Consider the following 11,053-nt stretch of genomic DNA (forward strand, 5'->3'; position numbering starts at 1 on the left):
TTATTTCATTGTTTAGTAAAGAGAGAGGTCTCCCTGAAGTCTCTTACAATAGGTGTTTGCATCTGTTTTTTTCATTTCAGAAGAGACACTCCTTGAAGCGATAAAAAAGAATTAACATTGGCATTTATATGGGCTGACAGTTTGACATTCAGGGGAAAAAACCACAACAAAACAATGCTGAAATCTTTTGGGCTTCCACAAGGCAACAGCAAAAATGTGCAGGATTGAGCTAGCCACACCTCTGCTTATTTCCAAATGTTCCTTTCCTTTTTCTTGAGTCAACCTGACCCTCTTAACACTCAGGTTTTTGCATCTATCATCCCTGTTTTTCTTTCCAGGATTGTTCAAAACTACTGGGGCATAAACTAGAGTACCAGCTTCAAGAAACGTAGGTTTCTGACATGTTATGATATATAGTACAGTGAGATGTCCTGTCAGATTGTGACTCGCACACTCCGTGCTGCTCAAGTGAGAAGATGCTGCCCGCTCTAACTTGAACAGGCAGCACAGGCTGCACCATGCCTGCAGTCTGTGGCTGGGCTGGATTTTCTTTTCGTCTATGAAACCGGTGGTGGTGGGCTGGGAGTGGAGGGGGAAAAAACACTACCCACTAAAAATAAGCAGCTGAGTTATGTCATTTGCCTTGATGAGCAGTGAGAAGAAGGTTTTGTGCTACCCCTCTCCATGCAGAAGTGCAGTCCAGACACAGCAGCAGCCCCCCAAACCATTCTCGGCAGCCTGATAGACTGGTACCTAACTGTTTTTGAAGTTTGAGTTTATGAAAGCCCGAGACGCCCTAACTCGGGAGCACAACTGCCACGCGAGTAGAGAGACACTGAAAAAATTATTTAAGCAAGCCAGACTGCCCTTCTCGCTCACCCAAAGCAAACAAGAGCAAAACGGGGAAAAAAGAAAAAGATGGGAAAAAAAAAAAGAAAAAAAAAAAAAAAGAAGAAAAAAAAGGAGGAAGAGAGCGGAGCCCGCGGCGCTGGCGGGGAGCGCGGTGCCGGCTCCCCGCGGCGGGCTGGCGTCCCAACTGTTGCAGAGAGGTGACCGGGGAGCTGCGGTGGCAGCGCCCGTGCCGGGCGGGCAGAGCACGGCATGCGCGGGTGGCTCCGTGCCGCTGGGCAGGTGCGGGGAGCGGGGCGGGATGCGGAGCGCCGGGCCAGTCGGGGTAGCGATGCTCGGGGCCGGGGGACCCGCCGGGGTTACCTTGAGGATGAGATCGGTGTGGTGCTGGTCCAGCATGTTGGCCTTGCGGAAGGAGGTGATGATCACCCGGCCGTATCTCCCAGGCGTCTGCAGGTCGGAGTAGAGCCGGTGCTTGGAGCGGTTCACCGGGAAGAGGCTGTCCACCAGGTTCCTCTCGATCTTGGCCAAGCTGTGCGTGGGGGCCAGGAGGTGCTCCACGCTCTCTTCCACCTGGTAGCGGCTGAAGCTGGCGCCCAGCAGGATGGAGATGAGCACGGGTGCCGAGGCGAAGAACACCGGGTGGCTGGCAACGAAGTGGCCGAGCCGGGAGAAGGACGTCCCCAGCCCCCTGTGCAAGACCTGCCGCAACATCCTAGTGCGGAGGGCGCGCAGGAGAGCGAGCGCCGCGCCGGGGCCCCCGCAGCTCCCCCACGGTCCCCTCAAGACCATGGGGCAGCCCCGCCGGGCGCCGCCTCCCCGCCGGCCGCGGCTGCGGGGCGCCGGGGGCCGCCGCCGCGCGTGTGCGTGTGTGTGCGGTGTGTGTGCGCGCCCGCCCGCCCGTGTGCGTGCGCGGGGCGGCTCGGGCGCCCGTCCTCCCGCAACGCTGCCGTGCCCGAGAGGAGTTTCCCAGCCCCTCGGTGCCCGACTTCCCAACCCGCCGCCCCTCGCCGCGGACCGCCGGGGGGTGTGTGTGTGGGGGGGGGGCAGCCCCGCCGCCGCCCCGCCGCGGGAAGGGGAAGGGGCAAGCGCCGCTCCCCGCCCCCGCCGCGGAGTTTGCGCGGGAGCGGGGCTGCCCGCAGACTGCTGACTAATCCCCCGGCCGCGGCAGGCGAGGCGAGGCGGGGCGGGCGCGCAAAGCCCTCCGCGGCGCCCCCGCCGCCGCCGCCCTCCGCCCAGGGGCGCGGGGCCACGCCGGGCGGCGCCGAGCACGGGGCGGCGGGCGCAGCGCCGCGCCTCCCGCCGGGGCCGCCCGCCCGCCGGCCGCGCTCGGGACGCCGCGGCGCGCCCCGCCCCGCCCGGCCCCGCCCGCCGCCGCCGGCACCGCCGCCCCCGGGACGACGGGGCAGCGCGGGCTGCCCGCGGCCCCGACGGGCGAGCGGCGGGCCGCGGAACGGCTGTCCCCCGTGGAGTGGAGAGTTGGGTGTGTTTCGTGGGGGGCTTTGTTGCGGGCACCCGCCGCCAGGAACGTCCGGGCGCTTCCCCCGGCGACGGGGGCGGGTCGCGTCCCGGGGTGCCCGACGGCGCGCCCCGCGCTCCCGCCGCACGGCTACCGCGGCGGCGCCGGCAGCGCGGCGCGGCACAGCCCGCCGGCCCCGCGCGGCCCGAGTGGGCATGTGCGAGCGCCGCACATGCCCATTAGGGAAAGCGGGTGCCGGCGGGGAGGCTGTCCCTGCCCGTCTCACGGTCCCCGGCCACCGGGCATCGTCTCCGGAGCCGCCCCGGGCTGCCCCGGCAGTGCCCCGCGCGGGGAGCTCCGGCACCTGCCGGCACCGCGCCGTGCGCAGGGAGAGCTGCCGCTCCCCTCAGCGCGAACCGGCAACCCCGGCGGCGGTGCCCACCTGTGTGTAGGTATGACCGGATAGGATTCGGGGGCACGGCCTCGTTTTTGAACACAAATTGTATCTAAATAGCAGAAACGAGCACAAATGCTCTGGCTATTGGCATATTTGGGCACCCTGATTCCTAGCGCTGTATCTGGCCATATCTGCTCCTTCTCAATCCAAAGGTGTTGGTAATGGAAGTCCAGTTACTACCCAGGCCGGTGGTTTTACAAATCTGAGAAAAGGAAGTTTCTGTTTGACAGCTGTTACATGTATTGCTGCATAAAACGGCAGTGGCTCCCTGTTTTAGTTGTTGATAGGCTGACAGTCATCCTCCCTTTTACATTTCAGTAGTGTCTGACCTAAGGTGATGTTTTGTCATGGACGCTTCATGCACAAAACTTTGACATCATTCCTGTCTCCTCACTGCTAGGTCACACAGCTTGAATGCTAAACTCGTTCCATGTTTCACTTGTAACATGTTGAGCAAGTGAGTGGCTTGATTAAGCACAGCCAAGGTCAGAACCAACATCTCGTGATTCTTCTGGGTTTCATGCCCAAGACCAGGAATCACTCCGAGTGATCTGCCTGTGAGGTCAGTGCAGCTGCCTCTGCAGTGCCCAGTCCAGGGATGCTGGGGTTTATAACATGATCGTGCCCCTGCTTGGTTCCACTCCCACAGAGGTGGGTCCACACTGCTTGTATCAGTCCTATATAAGTTAAGAAAGAAAATCTAATTTGAATATATTTTAAAGAGCATTTCAAAGGTGGGCATAGAAGCACAGACGTGGGAGAGGACTGGACCTGAATGTAGGTGACTGTTCACTATCAGGTCAGGCTCAGAACCCAGATCTCTTGTCTCCCAGTCCAGCACTTTCCCCTCACTGCCATGGCTGTACACAGACCTGAACACAGGCTTACTCACCTGCGTGTGTGTCGAGGGAATGTCAGGATGTGCCTAGTGCTCTACATCATTAGCAACAAATAAAGAACTTTTGTCATTGCTGCAGGCAGTATCATCTGTGCTGGCTTTTTTGGGTCTCCATTAAAGATATTTTATAATTATTAAAAAGGAAAGGAGATTATTAATTGTTTCAGTAACCATCCAGTGGCCAATTCACAGTTCTCCAGGGTATCTCAGGAAAACTAGTTTGAGGATCTGACATCTAGCCCAGTTCTCAGCACATTAACTTTGGGTAAGCTATAGGTGACCCCAGGAAGACTCAAAGAATCATTTGACATCATTGAATCCAACCATTAAAATATATATGCATTTTTGCAGGGGCATAGAGGAAAAAACTGATGCATCAGCAATTCTGCTGGATGTTCCTCTGTCTTCCCAGAGCAGTGTCAGTTTTACTGCCTGTTGTAACCAGCATCAGGCTGCATTGTTAGCTGCAGTGGAAATTGTGTCTTTCCAAAAAGAGACATAGAATTTCACTCCACAAAATCCTTCCTCCCTTTGGCCCAAGGAATTGCCCTGACTTTTACTGTTGGGGATGTCTGCAGGGGAGGAATATATGGGGGAACGTTGACATATGCTACTGGACATGTCTGAGATCAGCTGTGCATGCTGGAACTGCACTGAGTACATTGCAATGCTGCGAGCACCCTGTGGATGTTCCCAAACCAGCAGGGAAACCTGCATACTGCTGACTTTGCAGGTGGTGAAATCACCTTGTTACTGAGCGTGCCAGAAATTGCCATCAAAATGTGTTCTGTGGGAATGTGGTTGTCAGGAGTGGAACAGCTGGACGCCTCCCACAGCACTCTGTGAAGACCAAAGCCTGGTGAGCTCTCGCCTCTGTTGTAGGGGAAAGCTGGCAGCACGTGCTGCACAGCCAGCACTGAGCATTAACCTACTCTGCATTTCTCTTGGAGCAAAATGGAAGGGTAGGATTTCTGTCACGTATGTGTGCCACTCTGCTACGGCTCTGAATGGCGCTTTACAAAATAGATAATGATGTCTCATTGCTCCAGAGAGTTTCCAAACTAAATTAAGAGAGAATGATGGGAAGAGATGACCGTACAATGAGGTGCAGATGCTGGGAATAGGGATAATGAGGGGGAACAATATGATTATGTCCTTTCAAAGCAAACGCCTCCGGGTAGCTACTTTTGGGGACAGAGTATAAAAGGGAGATGGGGAAGATGTGACTCAAAGGCAGCATCTGTACAGGGTTCAGGTCTGCTCTCAAGAGCAGATTTGTCTGCTGGGGAGCATTTGTTGACTCTCCGATCCCTGCAAAAAGACTGTGTTGACCCACACTCAGAAGCTCTCAAAGCCAAACAGGTCATGTGGATTAGCATGAGGCCATGGTGTCATTCCCAGGGCCTGCAAGGCCTTGGTGGGTTCAAACAACCCAACAAGCCCAGGCCAGAGGGCTTTAGGGTGACTTGAACATTCAGAAATGAGCATATCTTTATGCATCTGCTCAAATCTTGTTATGATGGGAAGTTTTAAAACTAATGTGAGAGAAAGAAGTTGGCAATGTTTTATTTAAAATAACTTCTTTCTCCTAATTCCCCAAAAGTGGTCCAATGAAAGAAAAAGCTGAGAGAAGTGATGGAGGAGGGCATTCCTGATGAGTAGCTTCAGATGAGTGAAGAGGGCCTAGGGGAAAGAAAAGGTGTCAGGAGCAGCTGTGATGGCTGTGGGAGGTATGCAGAGAATCAGGATTTTGCATTGTTTAGTTAGGCATGAGGAACCAGAGAAGATATTTTAGGAGCATGTGCAGGGGATTTAGTGCTGCGAATGGGGAATGTTTTTTGCAATAGGGCACTGAGCAAAGTGTAATGCAGGTTCCAGCTGGAGCTTGGAGAGAAGGAGGTTACCCACAGTGAGGAGATGGGTAACAAAGACTTTTTTTTTAAAGGGAACTAAAAAGAAAAATTTCAAGGATAATTTAATTATGATTAGACTCTTAGGGTTTACAAAACCTTTTTTATTGACATTGGTTATGTTATGCTCATTTATACTGGCTGAAGGTCTTGCTGGTGACATAGAAAGACCCTGTGCTTTGTGCCAAGGGATCAAGGCAATGTGGCCAGTCCAGGATGGCTGGGGGGAGGAGTAGCTTTCATTGCATCACCCAACCAAACTCTGCTCTGTATTTCTTGGCCTCAGGTCTGGGACCTGGGCCAATGCCAATTAAATAGGTGAGGGCACAGACAAGGTTAATGATAAAGTTAATCTCTCATTGCTGATTGGTGAGGGATCCTCTCAATTTGCAACTTTTGTCCATTTGCAGTTATCAGAAAAGTGAAGCATCCTCCTTATTTCCAGCCCGGGTTCCATCACAGTAGGAATATTATACAAAAGTATCACTCTTTTCGCTCTTATGTGCTGCATTTCTCCCAGAAGGATGACAATTTTCTTATACTAAAAAGGACTTTCTAGAAGTAACCTTGGGAAATTGAAAGCTGGTCTCAGTGCAGTTAGTAGTTTATATTTAATCAGTGAAACTTCACTTGCCTCTTTTCCTCTCCTCAGTCCCACCTTCTTTTGGCTGGGATCAAGGAGTGGGGCATCATGGGCCCAAACAGCATGATTAGAGCTTAAGAACCCCAAAACTAAGGTGACTTCTTAAACTGTGCAACCAGAGAAAGAAGAAATTAAATAGAGGAACAAAGCAGCATCACTGCCTGTCTATTCCCTCGCTACACCAGTCCTTTGGGTCATGAAGGATGGCTCTGTCTCAAGAACAGCTGCCTTTTTAACCCAGCATAGAAACCAGGAAGCAATAGCCTGCCGAGGGATGGCCACACTTTTTGCAAACTGCATCCGCAGATTTCATTGCTGGAATACAAGATGGCTGATTTCTTACCTCCCTGAAACAGGCTCCTGACAAAATCAGTCGTGTTGGAAGTTTTTCTCCAGTGTGTGTAAGCCCCTAATGTTCACCAAACGGAAGGGAAGAGAGGGACAAAGACGAGGAGGAGCTGTGGCTGTGCATGCCCTTTGACGTTGCACTCCCTGGTGCCCTGATGTGCTGCCACCCGTGAGAGGACACACACGCTCCACACAATGGACTTGCTAATGCAGATCTTGGGAGAAATCACAGGAACTGAAATATCTTTTTGCATCTGCTGAAAGAAATCTTCCCTCCTGCTCCTGCATGACAGTATCTCTTCTTTGCAGTCTGTCCTGTAAAATGCAAATATGTAAATGCTCCTCTCTGGCCTGTTCCTCCAAGTGGAAAGAGAGATATACGAAAATGTTGTAAATCACCAAGAAATACTTTGACAGCTGGCACCTGATTCTTTCCCAAGTGCCCTGGTGGTCACTCTTCGACAGCTCTTTGCAGATTCATGAGGACTGCTAAGAGAAAGCATGTGTGACATCTTCTACAGAGTGTAATAAAAGGAGGAAAGTGCCCTGTGTGGCTGGAACTGTGGTCTGTCTCTGAGATGCTCCATTAGGCTGCTCCTGGCAGTGATGATACAAAAACTGGAAATCCCCAGTTGTACCATTAATATGAATAGATTGGAAAAAAAAAAAAAAAAAAACCTGGAATGTAACAGGGAGCCAGTGAGCCTGTGCTTTTTTTTATTTTCTTTTTTGCTTTTTTTTCTTTTTTTTTTTTTCCCTCTGCTTGTATGAAAGCTCAGTAGAGGGGAAGGATGGATCTGTTCCCTTGCATATTGTAATAGGCTGCACAAAACCACAGCTCTGCTTTTATTTGAGTTCCCCTAAATTTTGTTAGATCCAGATTTGCTTCTTAAGCTGAAACCTTTGGGTGTCTCTCTGGCTATGTTTTTCACTCCACTGTCTGATATTTGTGATTGACCAGACTATTAATCATGGCCTCTCCCCTCTTTATTTTAAAAGAGTGTCTGCTGACACTTCTGCCAGACTTAGGGGAAGGCCCTTCCTTCACAATAAATAATAATGGCGTGATAAAAAAAGAGTCCTTCCTTGCAGAAAGATGGATTAAGTTCTTGTTTTGAAATGCAGTCTGAATGGTCCTGATGTACCGAAATGTTACAGCTAATGTAAGCAGACGAGTCAATTTACAGCTTTCATACTACATTTTAAGAAACAAAACAAGCAGACGACAATGCAATAAATCTGCTTGGTGTCTCGGTCTGGTTGATGTTAACTGAATGCCATTGTATTAGATAACTGGATGATGCAGCTTTCTAAAAAAATAGGAAATGCACAAATTTTATCAAGAATATGAATTTTTCTAAAAAAGAGGACAGAATTAAACAATATATTCTTTGGGAAAAATGTCTGTGAGCCAATGAGGAAGCATTGCTGTATGTATTACCCTGGGTGCACAATTCGAAGTTCTTATTGGAATAACCCTGATTATTCTGATATTGAAATACTGCTAGAAAAGGAATTACAATATTCAGGGTTCAGAAAATAGAAAAGAAGTTTCACTTGTGGATAAATTATTTTTGAAAAATAGGTATTTTTAGTTTAACTATCACAGTTAAGTGTATAAAATATCTATTTTAACGGTAAAGCACTGCTTTAAGAGACAAGGTTTAGCATAAAACAACATTAACTGGGAGTTTAGTAAATATGTCTGGAGATACTGGGATTTTTGGCAGAGTGTAACTCCTAGAATAGTGTGAGTGTTTCTCTTTTGTTTATATGCCTTCATACAAAAATGGGCAAAAGTAGTAGGTTGCAAGTGAAAGCAGAAGAAAACACATGGAGCTATCAAAATAGGTTAGCATCTGATTTCAGATTTAGGAATGAATACATGCATATGCACACATAAATGCACATGTATATGTGAAGATACACACATACACTATATATATGGAATATATGTAAATGCTTATTTATATATATATATTATATATATATTTACATAGGCTTAAATAAAAGCAGGAGATGTTTGAGTTGGATACTAAAAATGCTTTTGATGGTGACACTTTTCTAATAGTAATGTGGAGCAGCAGGGTCACCTGAGAAGGTGCAGGCTTTCCAGTACTGGTGGGGTTAAGTTGGATGAAAGTAAAACAAGTGGGATTGCTAATCCCACTTTAGGGTAGAAGAATGGACTAGGAATCTTTGAGGACTCTGTCAGACAGCATTATTTTCTGTGACTCCAAAGAATGGAGCAAAGAATAGGTTAGATGTCACACTTCCACATCTGATGAAGTATAAGAAAAATAGCCTGTGATTTGTGATGCAAGGAGACTCATTACTGAGCACAGTGAACAGCTCCTACTTAGCTCAACTACTTTCTCTTTCAAGAGAAAATGTGGGTTTGATGGAAGTCCCTGGCAGAGCAGCCAAATTGTGTAGACAGGCCTGATCAACCCATTTCTCCCCTGCTTTACTTCTTTATATTCTGACTTACATCCCCTTTACAGCCTTTGGCTAGGCTTTGTGTCTCTAAAGCTGTTAGTAAAAACAATTATCTAAATATATATTACAGATGTACAGCTTTGGGACAGCACACTGACTCAGAATTGTCTTCATACTGCTCTGTCACATTATTCCACCTGCATCTAGATTGCGTATTGAGTCATATTGACAGAGTTGTTGGCTATAAAGTAAGAGACCTTCAGTAAAGGACATTTTAAAAAAACCTGTAATTTTTCTCCAGTCTTTCAGAATGTCGTTATGGACTGGTATCAGATTGAGTAGATTTTAGACAATATCACAGGGATTTTGCATAATTTATAGAATACAGCATAAATGACAGACCAAGGACTGAAAGCTGCTGGCATCAGGTTCTACAACTGCTGTGTTGCTGTAGGCAATTCACTTTTATTCTCTCCTTGCCTCAGTTTCCCCATCTTTAAAAGTGGGATGATAAAGGTTGTGTGCATCTTACAGGGACTGGAATGACCATAATCAGCAATTTAATAGCATTTAGGAAACATAGTATGATAAATCAGTGCAGAGTTTTATTCAGAACCCTTACTGTAAGATCATTCTTAACATTACACTTTGTTATGTTTTATCAACTGTTCTTAAATTTTGTCATGAGCCAAGTAATAGAATGAATTGTAAGGGGAAAGTAAGTTTTACCTACTCTTTAACCAGCCCATTTTCAACTTCCCACAAACATGGATCCCAGATGGCCATTGTTTCAGCCTTGCACCAGTGCTTTCTCAGCAAACACCAGAAAAATGCACCAGGGATGTGTTTGTCAGCAGTTTGGATGTACCTCTGTGCTGCTGTACCTCTGTGCTGCTGTCCTTTCTATCTGTCACAAACACATCCTTCCCCTGCATTGCTGTAAGCACCCATGGATGAAGCCAGAGACTGGCTATAATCAGGAGAAAAATAGAAGAGGAGCTTCCTAGGACCTTTAAGAAGCAGAACAACAGACAAAACAGAACAGTCACATTATCATAATGCAAAAAATTTGCCATTCTTACACCCCTTATGTTAACACAAGTTCACTAAAAACATGCCACAACCATATTAAAATGACTCTAAAATGTCCCATTACTTGTTTACCCCACACTGCCATGTGAAGAATATGCAGGACAGTAGGAAAAGGTTTCTCAGAGTACTGTATTTAGGGTAAGACAACAGTCTGCGTGTTTGTATTTTTAAGCACTAAATGTCTCTCATGACAAAGCATGGATTGTACAGTGCTGTATCAGTAAGTCACAGGTGTAACTTTAATGAGCAGGTGAAATGTATACAGTCTTTGAGAGAGGTCAGTTATTCTTAAGGCATACATTTTCAGTTCAGAACCATCAGATAATTAAGCAAATGTGTATTGAAAATAAGAAAACATCGTATTCCTTTGTCTCTTACATACTTTTCATAGGACTGGCTTGATTTTCCAATTGTTCCTGATGTTTCTGGGATAAAAGAGAAGCAGGGAATTATCCTACTGTATGATGCTGTTTGAGCTTTATAGGGTTTTTTGGCTTGCTTTCTATGAAAGCTGCATTCCAAGCAGCTCTTTCTGCTCATAAATATAGAATTACACTACTGTAAATGTTACATATTGCTTTACATTCTAATTGAGGAGCTGGTGTTCTACCTGGGTAAGTGCCCATCAGCATTAGATGACACACAATTAAAGCACAGTGTCTAAACCTAATTTTCTAAGGCAAATGTTTAAAATCGCATCTGTGCCTATTTTTGGATCAAAACCCCTTATCAAGCTGTACACTGGCTTTTCTTGCAAATCCGAATGTGCAGACCATGGCAGTATGAATCATCAGCCTGCCTCTGATCAGCATTCAGGGTATATTCTGGTTTGTGTATAATACTAATTGAGTTTGGCTTTGCACCTGAAAGCACACACTTTATTTTGACTGCATGGGAATATCATGCAAGGAAAGACTGTTCTGTATTTCAGTGAAATTTACTGTACATTTGAGGAAAT

At 47.5% G+C, this 11,053-nt stretch overlaps 1 protein-coding gene across 1 annotated transcript in view; it reads right to left on the bottom strand.

The window, feature by feature from the left end:
* The window catches only part of PTCHD1 (patched domain containing 1), a 33,544-nt gene extending 31,862 nt beyond the window's left edge, over positions 1-1,682 (bottom strand). The window contains exon 1 of the mRNA XM_053936649.1: positions 1,213-1,682. Within this exon, the coding sequence (XP_053792624.1) occupies positions 1,213-1,641 (429 nt within the window). The 5' untranslated portion in view covers positions 1,642-1,682. The remainder of the gene's footprint in view (positions 1-1,212) is intronic.
* Between the last annotated feature and the right edge of the window lie 9,371 nt (positions 1,683-11,053).

This window comes from Vidua chalybeata, chromosome 2 (genome assembly GCF_026979565.1).
Source record: "Vidua chalybeata isolate OUT-0048 chromosome 2, bVidCha1 merged haplotype, whole genome shotgun sequence".
NCBI lineage: Eukaryota > Metazoa > Chordata > Aves > Passeriformes > Viduidae > Vidua > Vidua chalybeata.